Below are 24,805 nucleotides of genomic sequence, written 5' to 3'. Positions count from 1 at the left end.
CCAAGTCAGAGTGTGCGCATGCGTGCTGTGCTGCTTGGTGTCAACACTGCTGTAGTAACTGAAAACAATCCCGCTGGGCTCAGATTAGTTGGAGCAGGATATTGTATAATATATGAATATATCTATATATTTGAAACGAACAGAATGAGAGCCGTTCCGACATGGATCGACAAAGTGCACGACCGGGATAAGGTGGAGCAATGGTAAGAGTTGTTTCTGTTCCTGCGCAGCTCGGCCGCCATCGCGCTCTGCACTCGCTAGCAACGGCGGTTACCAGGGTAAACCATCTCAGTGGCTGCTGTTTCAAATCAGTGGCCAGGTTTTATAAGTGAAGTGATAAGTTGTGATACGGGGAAGTTGTGAAGTGATAAGGGGAAGAATAAAAAAGGCAAACACAATGTTAGGGTATATTGTCAAAAGTGTAGAATTGAGAACAAGGGCAGTAATGTTCAGACTGTACAATGCACTAGTTAGAGCTCATCTGGATACTGTGGACAGTTCTGGGCTCCACACTTCAAGAAAGATATCGCTGCTCTAGAGGCAGTTCAGAGGAGAGCAACCAGACTTATTCCAGGTCTGAAGGGAAAGTCCTACTGAGAGACTGAGGAACTGACTAGTTTCCTTTATATAGTGTTTTCTTAATGGGGGTTGATTTGCAAAGTGTGTTAAACTTGATTGTGTACTGTGTTAAAATAGGCCCATGTTTCTGTTTGTTTTTCCCTTACAGTATTTATGACCTCGCCTTTAAACCCGATGGGAGTCAACTTATAGTTGCAGCTGGAAACAGAGTTCTGGTATGTGCTGTCCTGCCCCTGGGAATGTGTCAAAACTGCAATTCTGCGACCTTGTCTTTCACTTAGTAATTGAATGCAAATACATTGCAGTGCACTACTTTTTCTAGAAATGAGAAGAACAAACATGATTGTAAAGACATTCTTGTTTTATCAGTTTGTAGTGATGTTTAATAAAGTATTGTACTATGTATGTATTTATTTATTTGTGTTACAGTGCCTCTGTGTGCTTGTTTGGTGAAATTGCAGTTTTACTTTTGGTTACATCCATGCTTATCAACCCAGGAATGATAGCTTTTCTGCATATTTTAACATTGTGATCTTCATAAGAAGCTAGAGACAATTCTAGTTTGAAAAGTAAAAATTCTCACCTGTTGATGTAGGTGTATGACACAGCAGATGGGACTCTCATTCAGCCTCTGAAAGGACATAAAGACACAGTGTATTGTGTAGCTTATGCCAAAGATGGTGAGTTTTCAGCCAATGCAGAAAGCCTTACAATACGTACTTCACACTATTATGTATTTATATATGAAAGTGTGTATGTAATAATTTGGCAGATGGCCTTGTTTCAAGGTGACTAACTTTTAAATCAAATGTGCTTAATAAAGGTACAGACAGTTATGAAAGTGGCAATTTAACAAAAGAAAACAAAACAGTTATACAGTGAAGACAAATACTGCTTAGAATTATGAATCTGTCATACAGAAGATTGAACCAGAAAGACAGAACTTGAATAAAAAATGCTTAGATTTTATTTTCAATTTACAAAAGACCCTAACTGACATTAAAATGTATAGTTGGGATATCTAAACAATGGGGGGGGGTTAGCAAAAAAACAGTTTTAGGTTTCAAGACTATTGTTGTATATGTTGTAGCAAGGTAGACAGAAGCATAGCTTATATATATATATATGTGTATATATATATATATATATATATATATAATTTTTTTTTTTTTTTCTTCAGGCAAGCGCTTTGCTTCTGGGTCTGCTGACAAAAGTATCATCATTTGGACTTCCAAACTGGAGGGCATTTTGAAGTACACGTAAGTAAAACAGTTTTGGACAACCTCACTCCGTATTTGAATCCGTTTAAATCTACATTTTCCCACTGTCATGCAATCAATATTTGGAAGATGAAACAACACCCTTATGAAATTTTGCCAGATTCAATTTGAAATGTAACTCCATGCTTCTCTGTATTTCACTCTGTCTTGGTTTTCTGTGGTTTGTATCATGGTGTTCTATACCTTTCCGTGCTTTACCCTGATTGCGCTTTGCTTTTATCCACTTTACTTTTGGTGCTTTTACCATGGTTCCCTAAAAAAACAAAACAGTTTTGAGAACAGTTTCCTGATATCTAAAGTTTTGCTATTTTAACTTACATTCTTTGCAAATTAAAGGTGGGAGGGCATATACACAATTTTATGGACGCTATTAAAATGTAAAAATGCTCAATAAATTATGTTTAACAGCAAATTGTCTTGTCTGTCACATGACTCACAGAGTGAGTCTTTCAACAACAAGGAATCCTTTAATACTGTAATATATAAAGTACATTTGGTCCTTGTTTTCACACAGGCACAATGACTCCATTCAGTGTGTGTCATATAATCCAGTTACACACCAGCTGGCATCATGCTCTTCTGGTGACTTTGGTAAGTTTAGTTTTGTTAAGATGCATGTCCTGATACCACATCAAGAATACGGGATCTGTTCATTATTGAACACCCTGTCCCTTAAGCTCTTCAGCCTTCTACTATAAGGCTTTAACATTTAGTCTAATATCTGCAAGAACATTTTCTCAGGATTACCATTATTACCACTAGTGGAGTCATAATTGCAGTAACTGTTCTTTTTGATGCTGTGAAAGAATGTAATATATTGTGGATTCTACGAATATGCTGCTGCTTGGTGGCCATATGAACAACAGATAACACGTAATGTACTTGCAATTTAGGTTTATGGTCCCCAGAGCAGAAATCTGTCTCCAAGCACAAAGTGAGCAGTAAAATCACATGTTGTGGGTAAGTATGACATTTTCATAGCAACCGTTTGTTAAGCCCAGTATAATTTTTTGTTTGTTTGTGTACAGGGCGTATAATGAGCAAAACTAATCCATGCAGATTATGTACCAGAATAACAGCTGTTATTTTACAAAGTGGTACATAACATTTTGTTTAACTCTCATGGTCTTATTATTGTAACCCTGGGGAAGACTAATAGGTTGGCACTGGTATTGTATTGGAAAGCGACAGCATCACACTGAAGATGCTGAATCTCAAGCAAATGCTGTAACAATAGGTGGCAGAGTGGTACAGTGGAGAGAACTTCTCTGAATATAACTACAGGTGGACCAACGATGGGCAATACCTTGCTTTGGGTATGCAGAACGGAGTGGTGAGCATCCGCAATAAAAACGGCGAGGAGAAAGTGAAGATTGAGCGCCCTGGAGGGTCCTTGTCAACCATCTGGTCCATCGCCTGGAACCCGTCCAAGTATGTAGTCAACGATTGACCAGACTGGGCTGTTTAGGAGGACTGCACAGTTGCGTAACTCATCTGTTGAAAGCCTATAGGGTAGTGAGCATAGCATGACTTGGGAATCTGACCTACACTTGACAACTTTGGAAGCTTTACATTGTAAGGCCTTTGATGTAACAAAGCAAAGCCAAATATTTTTTCTAAAAATCTGCTTTGACAAAAAAAGTTATTGCCAAGCTGAATATTTACCAAATGAATACCAATTTTAAGTCAGAATTAAACAAATTATCTTAATGAACAAAATACCTTTTAATTACACCACTCTAAACATGTTTTAGTTGAAAAGATGTCTAACAATCCAGTTGCCAGTGATTTAAAATGTCCCTTTAATCCACTGTAAATGTTCCACACGTATGTATACAAACTATGTATGAAGAATTGTTGTATTTCCGTAATACAGAAGTCTAGCACCAAGTTTCTAGCAAGAGCGCCAGAATGAGACTGAAGCACAGGGAGAGGCAGAGGGAAAGATAGAAGAAGAATTAGAAACAGGGATTGGGAGAGGAGAGAACAACCTGATTTGTATTAAGTGGGGAGTGAAGTGAATTAAAATGTTCTTCTCGTTATTATGCTTGCTTGTTTCCAGAGATGAACACAATGATATTTTGGCAGTGGCAGACTGGGGACAGAAGCTATCTTTCTATCAACTTAGTGGGAAACAGGTGAGCTTTTCATAACTGTTTCAACTACTCTATATAAAAATGGGAAAGGTTTTTCACCAATACATTTCATCAGTACAGTTTCCAGTTTAGAAGGTTTAGATTACTCAGCATTTGCAAAGGATCTGTGACCAAAAAAAGCCTTGCAAACCATCTCGTCTGGCACTGCTATTTATGTGCATAGCTTTGCAGGAATACATGCCAAATCACAGTGGCTGAGTCCATCTGAAGAAACCCAAAGGACGTCGGCCAAGAATAATATATATTTTTTTAGACAATATATTATAAATTGATTCAGCAAATTGTCAAAAGGTGTGAGTTATAAAATGGCATCAAACTATGCAACCACAGATATTCTTTATGGGAATGATTTCAGGACAGTTGAGAAATGCTGTCATCAGTATGTGTTTGTCAAGGCACATAAAAAAAGCAGTTTGTTGTGAATAAATGATCTTCGCTCTCTTCAGTGAGAACAGAATGATTCTCTGAGTCAGAATCATAGAAATCTGTAATTTGTGAGCACTCTTCAGAATGTACATGCATGGTCAAATTTCTCTCATCTTTTATTATTAATCACAACAAGGTATAGACCATTCTGAGAATGTGAAAAGAGTTATTGAAATACAGTGGCTCTACATATCAGTTATTGTTATTTCGTTTATTTGGCTATTTTGAATGTATTTTAAATTGTCATTAAAGGATTAATCAGTACAACATTTTCAAAATCGGTTATCTTGAGATATTTAATGACCCTTGGTGGTTATTCTGAAATGATCTGTGATATTTCCAAGCAGTGATTATTTTTGAGATTGTTTGGATGCCTTGGGAGATGTGGAGCTATGTATATTGTTAAAACTCATGTATCCTTTAATTGTTCTTAGTTTTTTAACATTACTCATGAAAGCTTTTTTTTTTCCCCTAAAGAAAAACAGAGTCACTGAATTGTGATATAATGCCCAAAATGTCAGTTGCAAGTTGAGTTAAAGCAGTGTTAGATAGAAAACAAGGTCCCGAAAAGCACTCAAGGGATTTGAAATATACAATATGCCTTGATCTTGTAATGCATTACATTGAAAGATATATATATATATGGTCAGTGTCTTCTGATTTCTTAATTAATTAAAATGTTTCTCCAGGTAGGTCTGGCTTAATGTGTCTTTATGTTTTCAGATTGGAAAAGACAGGGCCCTGAATTTCGATCCTTGCTGCGTCAGCTATTTCTCCAAAGGAGAGTATATTGTCATGGGGGGCTCAGACAAGCAGGCCTCTCTTTACACCAAAGACGGAGTTCGTTTGGGCACCATTGGAGAACAGAATTCCTGGGTCTGGTCCTGCAGAGTCAAGCCTGAGTCCAACTACGTGGTATGTGTGTGCAAACATGAATACTACCAAACAGTCTGTGTTAAATGCATCTGTATGAAATGCAAGGTGTTGCCATATGTTTTATACGTATACAACATTTTACAGACCAGTGCAGTTCAGCACTTGATTCAATGGCTTTAAAATATTTATGGTTAAATATGAAACAGAGTCATGGAATTTGAAATAGTTCCCCCCCCCTCCCCGCATGCTATTGGTTTAAGCTTGGAAACTAACCATCATTACAGCAGGTGTGTTTATGAACAGTGTCTTAACAATGAAAAACATCAGTGAATGTTGTTACATTTTACTGTGATCACTCGTCCACTCATAAGAGTGTCTAAGGGCAGTTTTCTACTTCCATTGTAGGCCTTCACTGTGTTATTTGTGTGTGTGTGTGTGCAAAACCATTAAAAGTTTAGACATGGCATTTCCTTCATCCAAAAACAGCTAAAGAAGGTTGATGATAAATGAACAGATCATGTGTATAATTAACAGAACAGTTGAAATATTGGGATGGATTTGGAGCTCCCAGACCTCTGATGAGTGTTATCTTCTGTTTCATCTGTTGCAGGTGGTTGGTTGCCAGGATGGGACCATTGCCTTTTACCAGTTGATTTTCAGTACCGTTCACGGGCTTTATAAAGACAGATATGCCTACAGGGACAGCATGACTGACGTCATTGTACAGCATCTCATCACTGAGCAGAAGGGTAGGTGAAAACCATTTATATTAACGACTATTGTTTATACTCTAAATACAAAAAGAAAGCAAAGCATTCAGTGCGAAAGCCCTTTAAACTGCACTGGTGTTATTAAAATCTTAGTTTGTTTAATATTCCCTTCTGTGGATCTGTATCACTTATCTATGCTTTTATTTTATTGTCACAAGCTAAATCTAGTATTTATGTTTTTAACATTGTAAAATAATGTATTGTTTTACATTTTCATAATAGTTCAGAATGTATCTGTCTATGTATCTGTTTCAAAATGGTTTACCAACCATAATATATATTTATGTGTACATGTTTCGTTAATGTAGTGCAATTTCTTTTTCCCTTGTTGTCTTTAATGTTCAGAATTTACAATTATGGTTAAAAGTCTTTGCTGAAGCAAATGAAAGAAGAAGGCAAATATCCAAACCACCAGTGAAATGCTTGTGTTTTAAACCTAACATATAATGGCAATAGCAAACACAGTCATTTGACCAGAGGTGTGGTAAAGTCCGAGCTCTGTTCCAGACCTATTCGCTGTCTCTCTTCTGCAGTGCGCATAAAGTGCAGGGAGCTGGTGAAGAAAATAGCAATCTACAAGAACAGGCTAGCCATCCAGCTCCCAGAGAAAATCCTCATTTATGAGCTGTACTCGGATGACTCTTCTGATATGCATTACCGAGTTAAGGAGAAGATCTGCAAGAAGTTTGAGTGCAACCTGCTGGTCGTGTGCTCACAGCATATCATCCTGTGCCAGGTGAGGTGTAGCTTCGATGTGCCTCTCGATGGGAGTGAGTTAGAGCAGGCTGTGGCAGGTGTGATTTTCCCCATTCTTAAGAAGAATTTAAACATCTTGTATTCAGGTTGAATGTGCATTCTTTACCAAGAAAAAAAGGAAATGGTTATTGGTTTCAGTTCTTTCCACATAAGTTTGGTCGACAGCCAGGGAGACTAAACCACAAATCTGAAAATACTGTACTTGAAACCATTTTATGCATTGAAGGGCTTCCAGTCTGGTTTTCCTCTTATTTTTTCAGTTCTGTCTGTCATGTGAACAACAAGCATTTATTAATCCTCTAAAATAACCATGTGAATTTCATACATAGATGTTTTTCAACAACTGTATAGACATCACTCAGTCATGCCTGTGTTTAGTGTCGGGGTCTCTGTGGTTAAAAATCGGGCACAGGTCGATTTTCCCACACAATGAGGTAGAAGAGGTTCATAGGATTTGTTTTCTGACCACTTTGTGCACCCCGTTAACCTTGCTGGTCATACTCCCCTTTCAAGTTTTAAAATGCACTTTCAAGTTTTAATGTTTTCTTCTTATACAGAACTGTTAAGTGTACTTTTGCAGGAAAAGAGGCTGCAGTGCCTGTCATTCAACAGTATAAAGGAGAGGGAGTGGCTCATGGAGTCTTTGATTCGGTACATCAAAGTGATTGGTGGAGCTCCTGGAAGGGAGGGACTTCTCGTTGGTTTGAAGAATGGAGCAGTAAGTGAACTGAACATGGTTCTAACGATATCCATGTTTTTGTAAATTAATCAGCAGACATGGCTGGGAGAAATGTTGAGCGAGAGATGTGAGTATGTGCAACTTTTTTCCTGCTCCTTCAAAATCTTTTTTTTTTTTTTTTTTTTTTTAATTGTCTTTAGATTCTGAAGATATTTGTGGACAACCCATTTGCGATCACGCTGCTGAAACAGGCAACGTCCGTGCGCTGCCTGGACATGAGCGCCTCCAGGAACAAGCTGGCCGTCGTGGACGAGCACAACACCTGCCTGGTGTATGACATCCGCACCAAGGAGCTGCTGTTCCAGGTGCGCTCACATGCGTCTCACCAGCTTGTCTTAGGCACCATGTTGAGCTTTGCTGCTTATCTCTTACAAAAGCATTCAGGTCGCAAATGAGAGGGGGCCATCTAATTGGTCTCGAGAGCTTTGGCTGAGCCTCAGTGAGTTGACTTTGATGGATGGTGTTGTGGATATGTGCAGATATGTGGAGTTAGCTTGAACTCACCCCAACCCACCCTGTGTGGAATAACCAGGGAGTTTGCTGCAAAGGTGCTGTCTGCATAGGATGGAGGGAAGCGAAACTAATGAATGCTGGGAATGTTGGATTTGAACTGCATATTTATGCATTGTGTGGGCAGGCTTAGGGTCCAAACCCTCTTCCCAAACTTCTTTTACATCTCCTCAACATCCAGTCAATCTCAGATTTCTCACCACTTCTTAAACAGAAACCAGATTCAGTTTGAACTCCATGGCTGCACAGTTTAATCCCTACCGCCACCTCTCTTTGTGTAAACAGACTGAGAACAATCAGCAGCAAAGCTTCATAAACAGTGTGTGTTCGCTGTGTGCCATCTGTTACTCCACTTTGAGAAACCACATATGTCCTCAACCTTCACTATAGGATGTTCCTATGTTCCTTAATTATTCATTTTTTTCCCTTTTACTTAATTTGGGAATTACTCCCTGCACAGGAGCCAAATGCAAACAGCGTTGCTTGGAATACCCAGTGTGAGGACATGCTGTGTTTCTCAGGCAGTGGATACCTCAACATCAAGGCAAGCAACTTCCCAGTGCATCAGCAGAAGCTCCAGGGCTTTGTGGTGGGCTACAACGGCTCCAAGATCTTCTGTCTCCACGTCTACGCCATGTCAGCTGTGGAGGTCCCCCAGGTACTCTTCCACAGGACAAGTCTCTTAAAATGAACTCCCCCTCCCCTCAGTATTACTTAGACAGGCTTCAGAAGCATCTGTTTACCCTTTGATTTGATCTCATATTTTGTTTCTAAAGTAGCTGTGCATTTCACAATCCCCCCCCCCATCTCTCTAAAAATGTACATTTCACAACTTTGCACAGAAATCAAGACTTCAGCTGACTAGTGAGCTCCACATTTGAATGGTGTATTGTTTTCCCATGTTAAGGTCATTACTGAAGCTTTGAGTGTTAAGAGGATATGTCTACATTTGTGATGCCAAAAGCATGAGCCCTTTTGTGGTTATTTTATTGCATCCAAGTACTAGTGGTGAAGTACATGAAGCATTTTCTCAATTTCTGGAGACTTTTCAAATAATGACAAGTGGAAACATCTCTGTGAAATTGTGATTAATAATTCCATAATGCTATAATGGTTTACTGAATTATTTTAATCCAATCAATCTTAAATAGTTAGTCATACTGGATTTGTGTTCTCCCCCAGACATTTTTCCTGGAAAGTATTAACCACATTGACATACATTGTGAACTTGTTTTTTGTATGATCCACTAATTATATAATCTAAAATAATTCTCTGCCAGCTTTTTTTGTACGCCGTTCAGTGAACATTTTGAAATCAATCCACAATGTTTACTTTAGTGTTTAGTAAATGACATAGACTTCCTTTGTTCTGGGTTGCCATGTGCAATATTTTTAAATCTTTTCCTCACTCTACCAGTCTGCTCCAATGTACCAGTATTTGGAGAAGAAGATGTTTAAAGAGGCCTATCAGATTGCTTGTTTGGGAGTAACCGACAGTGACTGGAGGGACCTGGCCACGGAGGCTCTTGAGGGGCTCGACTTTGAAACAGCGAAGAAGGTAAACCAACAGCTTGTCATGTCTAATGCACGATAATGCCAGTCTGAACTACAGTCCTCTCATAGCAGACCCTCAGATCTTGGGATGATTTTGTCGATATTGTTTTCAGATCACTATGCACTGTTAAAGAATCAGTACCCTCCTAATTGGCTAAACAGCACTAGAAAAGTCTTAGTGCAATTTTCACATTGCATCACATTTGAGGTATTTGAAGTAGTAATTGTGTTCTGCCTTCATACCAGGAATGTCTGCCCTTTTCTTTCCTTATGCAAAAGTAGATTTAAGAAATGTGTGCCCACAATCCCAGGAACTGCGTCACAGTTCCTGTTTGATTTAAACGTTTTATTTAGACATTGTTAATGTCCTCTGACAACGTCAAACAGTCAGCTACACTAAAGATGACAGAACTGTAAGCAACCACAAGATGGCATAGTTTGATTTAATATAATAAGTATTAAAACAAAAATCCATACAAAGGTGCAGAATGTGACCATTAGATATTGGCTGTTTCTGTGTATTTTTTAATCCCCTTAATGACAAATGACAGCTTTCATTTTTAGTTACTTTTGTGGAACGCTCCATGGAATGCATGCAGGAGACTTTGGATTTTTTGTTGTTGTTGTTGGTATTACCTCATGAGTTTAAATGATTTTCTTACATTTTTGGAAAATGATTTCTCGCTCTCCTGTTGTTCCTCAGGCATTTATCCGAGTTCGGGACCTACGCTATCTGGAACTCATAAACAGCATTGAGGTAATCCGATGAAGATGGTTCGAGTTTACCTGACAAAATTGGCCAGGTTGTGGATAGGAAATAGAAGAAGAAAAAAAAAACTGCATGTACTACTCAATATAATAATTTGCACTACTTGCACCAGAGAGAGAGAATAGCAGTGTCAAACACACATTATACATAAGTTAGTCATAATGAAGAGCCTTTCTCCTTCATGCAAATAGCACAAATCCTTTGAGAGAGATAGAGACTGCAAGCCCAGCTACAACTTGTCTTTTCAGCCACACTTCTTTCGAGTGCTTTGTGTGTGTTGCCAGTGTCAGTCTGTAAAGCACGAGTTAGCTTTCCAGTCTTTTCCAGAAGTTTTCACTGCGTCACAAGGCAATCTGGAGAGGTCTGGGCATGCTGACATTGTGAAATTAAAGATTATTTTATTATGTTTAGGAGCGTGTGGATAAAGAGCTGGCAAAATATGCAGTCTCTGAAAGGCAATACTACTTCATGAACTTAATATATTTGGATTTGAATAGTAATGTGTCACCTACTTTTGAATTTGAAATCTTGTTTTTAGTGCACGAGCTCACCACAGTTCAGTCAAGTCTCAGTAAAGTCGTAGAATCCCCAAAATGTGATTGATTAAAATCTTGCCCTAAAATCCTTCTTCCTGGAATGCCCTCACCAGAAACCAATTGAAGAAACTCTTATAATAAATAAATCTAAATAAATAAAGAAAGAAAGAAAGAAAGAAAGAAAGTTCTGTGAGGAATGTAGGATGGAAAACATTAAAAGCATAAATCAAAATAATGTGTATTGTTTAACATACAAACAGAGTAACCCTCTTAATAATTTCTTTGTGTATCAAGTTTAGGGTTAAGTAAGGATTGAAACTTCACTCACAGACTCCTAGTTCAATTGAGCGAGCAAAATTCTTTTCTGAAGCTGCAATGTATTTAAACAGATGGCAATTGTTTTGTTTCTCTGCATTGACGGATTTATGCAGGAGAGGAAGAAGAGAGGCGAAACCAACAATGAACTCTTCCTGGCGGATGTTTTTGCCTACCAGGGGAAATTCCACGAGGCGGCCAAACTGTACAAGAAGACGGGCAATGACAGCCGAGCCCTCGACATGTACACCGATCTGCGCATGTTCGAATATGCCAAGGTGAAGCATGTCTCACTCTCATCTGTCACATTAGCACCTGAAGAACTGGGAAACAACAGCCTGCGTTATCTTGCGTCATCTCTGCACATTTTAAGACAACCTCCTTATCTCTGCTATCTTGAAAATGTGTGACAGTCACACAAAGCACAGAGTTGGGGCTGCATCACCAGATGTATCCCTGTGTGATCAGCCTTTTTTTTTTAGGTTTGAGGTTAGTTTGTTGTCTTCATAAGTGGTCTTTTTAATGAATTCGTAAATTGCAATTGAAAGCACAATCAGTTTTGGGAGTGAAGTGCAAACCTGTTGAACGGTGCTTTAGGTTGAAGTAACAATAGCAGTGCTGCCAAAGGAGGTTCAAAATCTAAAAAAAGTGAATGTGAAGTAATTTAGTTTCACTTTTGTTAATATAAAAACCATAATGTTCCGGTACATGAAAACTTGACTGTATTGCATATGCTGAGTAACTTTAAAAAGCATGTCAGCGTGGCAATATAAACTTCAATAATATATTTTGCCCCTAGTGTAGATGTATCCTTTTAAACTTGAACGTGGACAGTAACCCGTAATAGTAAGTGGATGTGTGACTGGTAACATTGACAGATAATCTGTATAGTGGGGTTTACAGCTGTAAAAATCTAATGTTGAGTTCAAACAACTTGTTAAATGACAGCTGCATTTAAATTGCTTTCTGACTTTATTTCCATATATTACACCAAGAGTGCTTACATTTCTTAAGCTGGTACTTACCATAAATCCACTGTCACTTAGTATTAATGTTTATTTGGCTTCGTAGTGAGCACTTCTGAACCTTACTTTTGGGTCAGGCCTGTGTTCATTCTGCAGGAGTCTCTCTGTGTCACCAGAAGAGGGATTGTTGTTTACAATTGGCGGCTGATTCAAACAAAGCCGCCTCTCTGTGGTTTGTCTGGAGTGTGAGCTTGTACTCAAGGCTGTGTATTTTTGTGTCCCAGCTCTCATCTGGTCGAGAGGATCTTGTTTATCGTGTGTGGACGGGAAGCTGCTTTCTTGTTTGTGTTCGGCGTCATGATTGAATTCCTTCTCCGGTGCCCGCCAGAAGCGCTAACACAGATGTGTTTATGTCCAGGATTTCCTCGGCTCAGGAGATCCGAAGGACACCAAGCTGCTGATTACCAAACAAGCCGACTGGGCCAAGAACATCAATGAGCCCCGCGCTGCGGCGGAGATGTACCTGTCGGCAGGGGAGCACATGAAGGCCATCGAGATCATTGGCGATCACGGCTGGGTGGACATGTGGGTAACGGCCATGGGCATCTTCTAAGGGCGCTGTGTTTCATTGGCCCAACTGACCTAAACACAAGGCTGCCTTTGAGTCTCAATGGCGAACGTTGCTCAGGGTTTAGCAACCTGTGTGTTCTTGCATTTATGTACTTTCACCAAATATATCCCTTAATAGACAATTAGAGACAGTGGAGAAGACTGTTTATAACCTCCTTTTCTTTTTTTTCCTGGTCAAAACAGGATCCTCCTAATTCTTTTTTAATGGTCATACTATTTTTCCAAAGCTTTTGCTATCCTTAATAGTTGTACATTATAAACTGAACTCGGTACAACAATCTTGACTAGAGTAAGCTAAAACACAATAATGATTAAAAGGCCATTTTTTTTGTTATAATTGCTAACAGAACGCTTTGAATTTAAAGAAAAGAATGCAATATAAAGTTTCAACATCCTTTTATTATTTTCTAGTCTATAAAACATGTTGCTGTCATTATAGATCAAAACTCTTGCGTCACTATCAGGTTTTGCGATCCAAAAGATAGTGCACTCTGTATTAAAGGAAAACAAGAGTATTTCACTGTAAAACAGCATACAGTAGCATCACTCTCACAGAAATTAATTTATTTCAAATGCGTGTCAGAGATAAAAGGAAGTGTGGTATGGCCTCATTCACCTTTCTCTTTCTATAGTACAAATTTGGTATCTTTCATACTGTAAAGCACCATTTCAAAGTTATATATGTATCTCCTGAGTACCAGCTGGCAAGAGAGGAACCTTTCTCTGCTGCAGCATTCCCACTGTTTCAAGCTTGGAAGTTTTGATCCACGGCCATAATTAAGTCATGGGAAAGAGGGCTCCTCACTCGAGCGGAATAGCAAGATATGGATAAGAAAGCATCCATTTCAGCTATCAGGCCTCCCAAAGCAGGCAACAAAAGAAAACATTTCCTGGCTGCGAAGTTTTTGTAATCGTTATAATACCAGCTGGTGTTCTGTTTTGTTCTCTGCTTGTGTTTTCCAAAAGACCCAAACGATAAGCCAGCTGAACGTCTCAACTGCACTGTGGGAGCGGAGATCAACGTTTTTCACTGCGCGTTCTCCCCCCCCGCAGGTTAATCGACATCGCACGCAAACTGGACAAGGCCGAGCGTGAGCCTCTCTCAAAGTGCGCCGCCTTCTTCAAAAAGCTCAAGCACCACGGCTATGCTGCTGAGACCTACGCCAAAATGGGGGACCTGAAGGCTCTGGTGTTGCTTCATGTGGATGTGTACCACTGGGAGGAGGTGAGGCTCTATGGATCACTAGTAGTCCTCACTACTTAAAAAAGGCAGGGCTCCCATAAAGGTATTTTCCCAGTGTACTATTTTTCATGTTGAAACATCCCCCCTGGTAACTGGTCGTGTGTTTCTGAGCACAAGGACTCATCCTTTAACACTTTTATGGACAGATATAGGCAATTATCGAATGCACAGGATTCCCATATCCCAATGAACAAGAGTGCACTAGAATTGCTGTCGATTCTTACTGAAAAGCGATACCATCCAATTATTTGTTTCTAGTGCACAACATTTGCAATTGAATAATTGTCGCCTCAACCACATGAAGAGTGGCAATAGAACAACAGAGAGTCCTGGATGTGTTAAATAAATGTAACCATCTGTGGACCCGAATACCGCAGGGATTAAGTAATAATACGATTTGGAAAAACAACAGACTGTGTGCGTGGCTATAATTCATCTCTGTGAGAATCATCTGAAATGGGCTTGCACATCTCATCGTATGCAGAATCTCTCCCCCAAAAAAGTGTAGTGTGAAAGACGTAATTATGGGTTGGCTCAATTTACAATAAGCTCTTTTGATTTATATAGCAGAAACTGCGCATTAGTACAAGTAGTTTATAAATATTTAGAGATGTGTCTTTTTAGGGTAATCAATCTCGGTGTAAAAGCTGCTGTTGCCTGGGGGTCATCCTGGACAGATCAGACCCCGGCACTGAATGTTTCACTGACATTATTAGCTGGTATTCGGAGGGGGTGGCCAACATGAGAATTAGTCAAACATCTACACCTGAAGCAGTACTTTTTTACATGCCATTGTGAAGGTCAGTTGAGATGATGTTCTAAAGCAGGGATCCTGGTCCTGGAGGGATGAAGGGTTTTCTGCCTCAGTGATCTAACAGGATCTGCTATTGGGTTATTCGGCCAGGATTAAAATGATGCGTGGCGTCTGATTCCCAGGGACAGGGTTTTGGAGACCACTATTCTGTACTGTAGGCGAGGAACTCAGGAGGCTTGGCTTTTCTCCCCTGATTGCAGGCATTTGAGCTGCTGGAGAAGCACCCCGAGTTCAGAGATGACGTCTATGTGCCTTATGCTCAGTGGCTGGCCGAGAACGACAGGTTTGAAGAAGCTCAAAAAGGTGAGATCACTTCAGCCCCTCACTTCCTGAGAAATTATGGGTAAGGGTGTATTCATAGGCATTTCATTTCCAGGTCTCGAGAAAAGCTTGTTTCAGGAAAAGTAAGTAAAACAGATTATTGTGTGTTATACTGTGTACTTGGAACTAATCTTCCTTACTGCACATAGAAATAGTTGCTACTAATATACGCTAGACTAAATACAGTCGATTGTGAAGGTTATTTTACAAGCATGCTGTAAAAGAGTCAACAGGTCATAAATGTTGTAGCCCAGCCGTCCTCTCTGTGCTTTCTGCTTTATGAAACAAATACATAAAACTTCATGCCAGATGAAGGGTTTTTCTACAGCAACTCTTGCCTCAGGATGTAAAAAATGTATTTTTAGTTTATTAAATAGCTGAAGACAGTTAGATCTTTCCCAAGCTTTTACAAAGAAAAACATAATTATCAAAAGGTAAATAAAGCACAACGCTGCTGCCCAAACAGGCTTACTCCCCACACAGGAATTACATTTATAATCAGTTGAAGTAAGTGACTCCTACTTCATGCGGCATTAGGGTATCTCTTATTAAGTATTGCTTTAATTAAAAATTAATAAAATAAATCTATTCGACCGTAAGTAACTAGACAGTAATATAATCCACATTTCTTGCTCAGTGACTGTAATGATTTATTACAGTGGTGGAGACCCTAGGTGCATAAGAGCCACAATCCTGGAGGTTTTATGTGTATTTTTAAATCCTCAGTGGGTTAAAACTTGGAACAAATCCTTGTTTAAAAAAAAAAAAAAATACAGAACAATAACAATTAGGCAAAAAACGGGTTCAGCTAAATAATTGAGAGTCCACATAGAATGAGAACCAGAAGAGCCTGTGGCTCTCGAGGACTGGAGTTGGCCGCTCTTGATCAACAAGAACAATTTTTATAACATGGAGATAATTATTCGTGTGGAGATACCACCCCCAAGTTTCTCATAGCTTTCTGCAACTAATTACCTTCTGCCTCCCAGCATTCCACAAGGCCGGGCGGCAGGACGAGGCTGTGAAAGTGCTGGAGCAGCTGACTCACAACGCTGTGGTGGAGAGCAGGTTTAACGACGCAGCCTATTACTACTGGATGCTATCCATGCAGTGTCTTGATATAGCCAGAGGTAAGAGCATTTTTTTTTCTGTAATCACAAGAAGCCCACTGCTTTGTGCTGAGCTTTCCTGTCTGACTAAGGACAAGAAACTACATCCCTGGAATTGTGGGGTTTTGTTTGTTTGTTTATTGGTCTAACGGCTAGACCAAATCAAAACTGTGATCCACCCACAAATCGCAAACTATGAAGTTGTACCCTTTCCCGTTATGATTTATGAATAGTATAACGTGGCTTTTACTAATACATTAAATCGACATAAGGTACAGGTTTGTACTTAGCAAAGTTTTGATTTGGTAGAGCCCTAAGTGTACTTATTTTATGATCGTAAACTCAAGTGAAACAAGTGTGGGGTCCATTCAGTTCTTTCAGAAATTACTGTATTTTTGTCCCCCCCCCCCCACAGAAAATGAAAGTAAGAAAGAAGAGATGCTGAAGAAATTCCACAGGTTCCAGCACTTGGCAGAGCTGTATCACGTTTACCACTCCATTCAGCGCTACACTGTGAGGGGACTGCCCGCCCTTACACTCTGTACACACATCAGCTTTAGGGATTAAGGTCCATTTTGGCCTATTAACTGCAACTACAACTACTCCCTCCTCCTCTAAGCATTGTCAGCATATCTGTTCTGCATCCCTCCTGGAATGTGTCTGCAATTGCACAATGGTTCGCCTTATTTCTGCTTTCAAAACTCTCTTGTCATACCACCAAGTGAAAAATGCTGTGTTTATAAGTCCATAGCAACGGAATAAACACCTTCTTCAGTTAATATACAAAATATGTGTAAACTCAATTGGTACTCCTCAGTGCCTTTTTGATCTCTCTAAGATAATTTCGCCCAGTCTGTGTTCAATCTTGTGTGAGCTTGAAAGCACACATTTGTAAACAAAGGCTTTTGTTTATTGATCTTTCCATTCTAGGACGAGCCCTTCAGCTCTCATCTGCCAGAAACCCTCTTCAATATCTCCAGGTTCTTGCTGCATAACCTCACCAAGGACGTACCACTGGGCATCTCCAAAGTGTATCCTTCCCAGACTAGGCAAAGCAAATAAACTCCAGGCAGAGTTCACGTCAGAAGCAGGGAGACTCCAAGAAGCAGTGCGTCTCCCAAAACAAAAGCAAACAAGGCTTCTGGTGGTAGGACTGCAGTCCGTCTGAGGGAGTTTAGTGTAGACATTGCAAGAAAGACAATTATGTGCACCATATTTAATCTCGTGACATAATCATTTTAAATTGTTAAATCGGTGCAAATGGTAAAGATTTGTCCTCCTTTTTTAAAACTGTCTATAAGATTACACAAGTACAGCATGTGTGTGAAGAGGATGGTTTAATTAGCTAATTAAAATATGGATATTAAGACCTAGTGGCAGACAATCGCAGATGTACATGAGCCCATTTTATTTAATCATAAACTCTGGGATGAATGCACTTACAGGACTGTGCATGTACAGTGATGTCAGATCTGTCATCTGTCACTGTTCCTGACTGCAGCCAGTGTTGAAGTTCATTATCTCATGAGATTTCTTTTACCAATCCAATTTGTTTTATTTATGGTGTGACAGTACAGTCAGCAATCAGGGATCTCCCTTTATGGCTCACAAGCCTATCGTCAACAACCCCCAGTGCATTTCTATGTGATCTTTATTACACAGTTCATTTGCAAGGACTTGCCTTCCCTTAACGCAGGCCAGAAACACCCTGTTCGCTTTGGCCAAGCAGAGCAAGGCCCTGGGGGCATTCAAGCTGGCCCGCCATGCCTATGAGAAGCTGCAGGGCCTTCGCCTCCCGGCCCGCTTCCAGGAGTCCATCGAGCTGGGCAGCCTGACGGTGCGCTCCAAACCCTTCCACGACAGCGAGGTGAGGCTCTGCAGGTGTTCTGTTTCCAATGGGCTTTGTCTGGGTCGCTTGTTTTTTTTTTTTTACGTGGGACGTGAACCTGTTGGCAACCTTGCTATGCTTCACACACATGAATATCTGTTGGATTTATGTATTCCAAGCAGAGATCTTTGTAAGCATCACCCAAACATTGTTACCAGCACTTTCTAACATAAGCAGCTGCCTTCAGTCATTGTTGGCAGCAGTGCATGGGCTGTTGTTTGAAAGGATTTACCTGGGCAGTTTCAAGTGCAGTATTTTCTACGAGTTACTTGTTACCGACTCCTCCAGCTGATGACAATGAGCTTTTTGACCCCTTGTCTAGTCTAGGGTACGTTTACAGTAGATCAAAGCCACGTCATTTTAACTTCCCTAATTGTATGCAGACTTGACATGGGAGCCTTTGAAGTTATGGGCAAAAGTGGATTCACGGGCAATTTGTTTGCGTTCTGTCATGCGACCAGCACAGAGCACAAAGTTGAATGCAGTCCTGATTCACACACGCTTGGAGAAAGTTGTCAACTAACAGTTTACAACAGACGTGTTCCTGCCACTGTGAATTGGTGTATAGCCCCTGGGGAACAGTTCACGGCTTCCCCTCCGTTCTCCGTCCTGCTCCTGGCTGGGTTAAGGCCTCCCAGCCGAAAGACTGTGTGTGTGTATAATTGACACTTTTCACAAGCTGTCAGCACCTCTCGTCACACACACACCACCACTGTAGAGGAGGCGTGTGCAGAGTTATGCTCTAACCAGTCTGTTCTTCCCATCCTGAGAGGCCAATTTTTCTTAATTGTGGTAAAAGCCATCTATTTTCCAACATAAAAGGGAACTGACTGGCAGAAGAAAATAAAATAAACAAAGAGAAGTAATGACCTCTATTTTAAATGATCCAAATCAGACTGTGTTTGAGGAAAATAGTGGAGTGGCAAGCAGAAGGACTCCATCAGCCCAGCCTGGGTGATTTAAAAGCGTCAGCAATGTGTGTTTTTATCTGGGTTTGAGCCATATTTTTGGGAAAAACACTATTCTGGAGCCGCCAAATTCCTTTTTTGTTTTGTTTGTTTTGTTTTGGCATCTATCCAAGGACCTACTTGAAAATGTTAAGGGTGTTGAGAAAATGTTACTCTCATTGAATTTGACAACCACTGTAAGCTAACAGCATAAGTTTAGGGTCATCAAATGATAAAATGAATTGTAGCAGTTGTACATGTACTGAGTTGTGGGTATAAACAGATGGATGTATAATGAAATTCCACCGTCTTAAATGTCAGCTGTACAGGACAGACTGCAGGCTTGTGTCCCATTTGTGACTCATTTAAATGTTCTCAATAGGACCTTGTCCCCATGTGCTACCGATGCTCCACAAACAACCCACTCCTAAACAATCAAGGGAACGTGTGCATCAACTGCCGGCAGCCTTTCATCTTCTCGGCGTCTTCCTATGGTGAGTGAGGCCCAATTTAAACCGAGCCGGCCCATACAGTATTCATTGTGTTCTCCAGATAAAAGAGAAAGGAGCACTTGAGGAAGATAGCAGCCGTATGTCCGGTGCTTTCTCAATAAAGGGTTATTTCGATCTGTCTGAGGAGCCCCAGCATTGTTGTTGTGTCTGGGAAAGTACCCGTCGATGGTTTCATTAGCTTGGCTGAGACTTCGTTGACGTCTCTGGAGGGACTGCTGCGTGTATCGCTACGCCTCCGGGTTACTGAGCACCTGGGAGAAGCACACACTCTCAGCCAGGACCAATCAGACAGTGTAACTGATGTGGGTAATACATGTTTTTGGTTTTTAAATGAATCAGCACTCCAGATACATTACATAAAGTGAAAAGCACCCCCCCACAAAATCTATTATCAGTGTCTTCTAATTCACAGTGTTTTTGGGATGTACATTTTGTCAGCTCATACTGTCCATGTTCAGTATACCTGTTATGTGCATGTTTTGGGGGTGAGGAATAAACTACTCTCATTACAAGCCAAAGTAAGGTTGTAATACAGGGATTAGAGATCTATCATGTTGCTTCCATGAGGAAATCACCTTTATTGTGACCGGGCCCAGCTAATGACAACCTGAATGAATAGACTGCGATCTGTGAGCTTGTTACACTGGGAGATCTGGCTTATGGCCACACATACTAATAGCGTATATCCATTTCCAATGTAGTTATGTGTTACGATGATGAAAGCTTCATGGCAAGCTCTTTATGTTATGATTAAAGATACAAATGTGCTTATTGTGTGTAAGCATTACAGGTTTTCCCAAGAGCATTAATTAACAATGTAATGAATTCAAGGAAAAGACTCACTGCTGATTTCTGCACCGGCTTTTATGAGAGAGAGAATGAAAAATATAAATTGAAAACACAGCTCAGGAATTCCAATGAACCTGTCAGACCGAGCGATTCCCAGACAGGGCCCTGCTACTGTCACTGCACATGTGCAGTTGGGTCTTGTGTTAATCTTGTGATTAAACCACCCTCTGAATGAAGTAACTGGATTACTGTAATATATCCCTTGCAATCAATTTTGACAGATGACTTTCTGTTATGAAATATACTCCTACATCCTCGAGCAGCCTTCCAGCCTACAAGGCCTGCAATACATTTGTTTCCCACCATGACATTGTCTGAGTGAACTGGAAATCAGATCAGAACGTCCTCCACATTGGAGCTGTCCTCGCTGAAGGTCTGTGCCGGTACCTGTGAGACTCAGTCTCAGTCAGTCAGAGCTTTGTTTGTCGAGTCTTGTGGGATTGGTATGGGGGGTGGAAAGGGCAATGTATTAGATTGGTGAGTAGGTTGCAGCTGGGTGGTGTAAGAGACTCTCCTCACTGGGGTATTTGCAGAGGTCCTGCCCCTCATTGAATTCTACCTGGAGGAGGGCATCACTGATGAAGAGGCCGTGTCCCTCATTGACCTGGAGGCGCCGCAGACTGAGAAGAGAGGAATTAAGTGGCAGGAGATGAGCAGCGGCGGTATCCTTCAGTCTTCATGTTTCTCCTAACCCACCCCCCCCCAACACACACACACGCACACACGCATGCATGCACGCACGCACGCACGCAGGCACAGCACTTCTGTTCACTCCTGCCCATGCATGATCTTTATTCATCATTATACAGGCAGGACAGTAAATCTCCAGCTGCAGTGATTGAATACATAATAAAAAGATTGATGTTCTGCTTGGAGCTGTATAGTTGGGTGGCATTGGAGCCCTTGACCCAGTATGCTGATGCACTGCAGCATGAATCAATCCCAAACCTCCTCACCTGTACAGTGCCAACATACTTCATTCAAGCTCCAGTGATTGAAAAGCTGTGGGTTCCTGGCCTTTCTGCAGTCACCCCTAGCTCACCTTCTCTTTGCAAGGTAATAGGTTTAGATCATTCACCTAGTCCTAATGGCTCATGCCTCTTAGTCTGTAGGATTAGTCCAGTTGCTTTAAGGACACTTTATCTAATTTTATTTGCTTTGGAATGGTAAACCCATCCACAGAGTGCGGCTTGACTGTCCGTGTTTCTTTAAAATAAATAAAAGCGGAGCTAGCTTTCTTGACTGTGCGTCAGAATCCCAATCTCTGAGACTGGACGACAGCATGGATGACCCCCTGGAGGACCCGTTCATGGCCAAGCTGAGCTTTGAGGTAATGGAAACAAGAGGACCGAGAAATTCCAAGCTGTGCCAAAAGCTAATTTCATTTGAATTTGTTATCCCCTCCTCGAATGAAAAAAGGTGTCCCACAGAAATAATTTCCATCTCAGATATCTTTATCCGAGATGGCCAAACCTTTATCGTCAATCATATAGTGGTTTACTACGATTTCCTTTTTTAAGTGGAGGATTTATAGGGCTTCCATGAATATATCTGTGTTTCGCTTGGATGTCTTTGACGTCTTATCTGTTGATATTAACTGAAACAGTCAAATCAGTTTGCGTTTGACAAGCCTGTTCAGCACCCCCTCGCATGAGCCCCTCAGGCCCATTAGGAAGCCCACGGGTCACAGAGAGGTCAGTGCTGTGACAGTGAAGGAGGCTGAGAGTGTCTGTGTGTGTGTGTCTCTCAGCAAGGTGGCTCGGAGTTCGTCCCGGTGGTGGTGAGTAAGGCGGTGCTGCGCTCCATGAGCAGGAGAGATGTGCTGATCAAGCGCTGGCCACGGCCACTCAGCTGGCAGTACTACAGGTCCCTGCTGCCCGATGTCTCCATCACCATGTGCCCCTCCTGCTTTCAGGTATGCCTGCAAACTCGCCTCCCACTACCCCCCAAAACTCACCCTGCACTCCACTGCGGAGAGCCTGGCAGCAGGGCAGTGTGTCCTGCAATCGAAATGAAGAGCAAAATGTATATTGTCTTATCCTCTTCTGTACAGTTGATGACTATGCTGGCATAGCAGTGTTCTTCACTGTGTTCACTAAAACACAATATCAATATTTAGATAAATACATTGGAAAGGAAAATAAAGTAGATAATTACTGTATATAATGTATTGCAAAGTGTACACCCTTGATATGTGGATAATGTAACTGCAGAAAACACCAAGCATAAGAGGGAGCAGTCACAAACACACCTGTAATCAGTAGCTTGGCATTCTGCATCATACAAGGCCTGGCGTACACAGTCGTGCATCAGCCTGAAACTGTATGGCCCAGTGTGGAAGCTCTGTCCTAAATCTGGACAATTCCACTTTTTTGAGAGGCCTCGTTGTGATACAGATATTTTATTGTAAATGCATATGTATTGTTATGCAAAATAAAACCTGTACATACAGTATAAAGTCTATGTAGGCCAAGGGGTTTTAAATGTTTGTGTTGTTTTGTTCTCTCCTTAGATGTTCCACAGTGAGGACTACGAACTCTTGGTCCTCCAGCACAACTGCTGTCCGTACTGTCGCAGGCCCATAGACGAGCCGAACTGAGCTCAGAACTCCAGCTCTGGGCAGAGACTTACGTTAATTGTCTGTCTGTCCTTATTTACTCAGTCATTAAAATCCATTGATTGTATATCTGGTGATTTGTCCCTGTTGGTGACTAAGGTTCACTCTGCACACGCTACTTCAGCCGATCCGTGTAATAAGATTAAGTGGATCAGATTTCTCAGGGCTTTGGCAATAGCATTTTGTGACATTTTGGAGGGGGGGGAAATTAATTTTGTTGTAGCTTCAAAAAATGAACTTTTCACTTCATTATTATTATGTATTATTTTAAAGTACAAGTTGCATCTGGTATATGGTTTTGGTGTATTTAAAGCATTTTTTGTATTATTCTGTTGTATACTTGAACACTAATATTTATTGTATCGGTTGCCTATTCCATGTATGTATATCCAGAATATCATGTAATTTGCTTTAAAGAGTTGCAATATGGTGTGTATCACTTAGTCCATCAGTTTATTGTGATATATTTACTTTATATACCTGTTCATCTTTAAATGGCTATATTGTAAGTTTAAACTATGTTTGTGTGTGGCAACTTGAAAATTAAGTATGTTACAACATTTGTAATGCTATTTTTTGTAATTGTCTTTCAAAAGACCACCTACCATAAAGCATTAAAACAATATGTAAAATATACTTGTTTTTTATTATTAAAGTATATATATGCTTAATTGGTGGAAGGTGTGCTTCTCTAAATGCAGTCTGGATGGTGTTTGTGAACATGTGAATCTATTTCAATATTTACATTCCAAAGTTAAGCGCACATGTGCTGGCCATTCCAGCTCCAACTGGATATTCGCGTGGCATTTGTGTATGCTTGGGATATTTTTGTCTGGTGAATGTTTGTCTGGAATGGGAGTTTGTTTGATGGAGCAGAAAACAGGATAATTCTCCTTTCCAACATTCATGTTGTGTAAAGTTGTTTAGTGTCCACAATTAAGAAAAAATCAGTGGAATAGATTGATTATGGATAAGAAAGTGGAGCTGCTTCCTTCAGGCTGATTATTTTTTTTCCTGAACTTGGAGGCTGTGTCACTTTCCCCACATAAGATTTGGGTTTCTTTTGGCTTCACCAGCAACTCAGTCCTCTTAATGTGTAACTGCTTATTGGAGGATTCGTTAGGTGTAATTTTCCATCTTTTCAAACTGCACTGCTAGAATTAAAATAAATAACTTACTCAGTTCTCTAAATCTATTCTATCTTGGCAATACTGTTTTGTGTCGGTACGTGAATGAAGTACTGAATAAAAGGTGTAAAAACAACTTTAAAACAGAAGTTTCATCCTGAATAATTATTCCATGTCACATGCAGAGCTTGATGTATATAAATGTTTCTAGCACATACCCTTCATTACCTAAAGACAAAATTATATACAAATACATGGTTTACAAATACCTGGCCACTGTAGATCTGTATCTGTAGATTTACTCAAGCAGGTGCACAAGCCCTATATTAACGCAGCGTATGAAGAGCGTTGGTGTGTGTGCGCTTGCGTGTGGGGATTAATTTGTGGGAGCATCTTTCATATCATACCTAGTGATGGTGTGAAAGATGAAGAGAGTGTCAGGCACGGCAGCTGTGGTTAATATCTTGAACCGAAGCCAATTATTGTTGCCTGGATTACTACTCTTTAAGGTGACCTA

The 24,805-nt window shown here is 40.5% G+C and overlaps 1 protein-coding gene across 2 annotated transcripts; it reads left to right on the top strand.

The window, feature by feature from the left end:
* Position 1: 1 nt before the first annotated feature.
* On the top strand, positions 2-23,832 carry ift122 (intraflagellar transport 122 homolog (Chlamydomonas)). 2 transcript variants are annotated; one of them, XM_066698183.1, is made up of 29 exons: positions 4-203; positions 728-794; positions 1,175-1,259; positions 1,760-1,838; positions 2,374-2,450; positions 2,753-2,819; positions 3,144-3,290; positions 3,922-3,997; positions 5,165-5,356; positions 5,928-6,066; positions 6,621-6,823; positions 7,424-7,561; positions 7,723-7,887; positions 8,553-8,750; positions 9,510-9,650; positions 10,350-10,403; positions 11,383-11,544; positions 12,650-12,816; positions 13,915-14,086; positions 15,119-15,221; positions 16,229-16,369; positions 16,764-16,861; positions 17,279-17,379; positions 18,050-18,215; positions 19,566-19,677; positions 21,078-21,206; positions 21,798-21,874; positions 22,295-22,459; positions 23,057-23,832. In XM_066698183.1, exons 1-29 carry the CDS (start codon positions 19-21, stop codon positions 23,141-23,143), a joined length of 3,693 nt encoding a protein of 1,230 aa, XP_066554280.1. In that variant the 5' UTR covers positions 4-18; the 3' UTR covers positions 23,144-23,832. The 2 variants fall into 2 exon arrangements, 1 of the variants encoding a protein (XP_066554280.1); XR_010812320.1 differs by lacking the exon at positions 23,057-23,832 and having other exon boundaries at positions 2-203; positions 21,769-21,874; positions 22,295-22,432.
* Positions 23,833-24,805: the final 973 nt, after the last annotated feature.

Source organism: Amia ocellicauda, chromosome 3 (assembly GCF_036373705.1).
Source record: "Amia ocellicauda isolate fAmiCal2 chromosome 3, fAmiCal2.hap1, whole genome shotgun sequence".
NCBI lineage: Eukaryota > Metazoa > Chordata > Actinopteri > Amiiformes > Amiidae > Amia > Amia ocellicauda.
The sequence above is the reverse complement of the archived record's forward strand: the minus strand, read 5'-3'. Positions and strand labels throughout refer to the sequence as shown.

What these genes read in the sequence shown, in the direction of transcription:
- ift122 (XM_066698183.1), top strand. Translation starts at nt 19, where the DNA reads ATGCGTGCTGTGCTGCTTGGTGTCAACACTGCTGTAGTAACTGAAAAC. An exon ending in ACTCCATTCAGCGCTACACT is followed by an intron (nt 16,862 to 17,278) that starts GTGAGGGGACTG and finishes TTTCCATTCTAG; the next exon opens with GACGAGCCCTTCAGCTCTCA. An exon ending in TGTGCCCCTCCTGCTTTCAG is followed by an intron (nt 22,460 to 23,056) that starts GTATGCCTGCAA and finishes TTCTCTCCTTAG; the next exon opens with ATGTTCCACAGTGAGGACTA.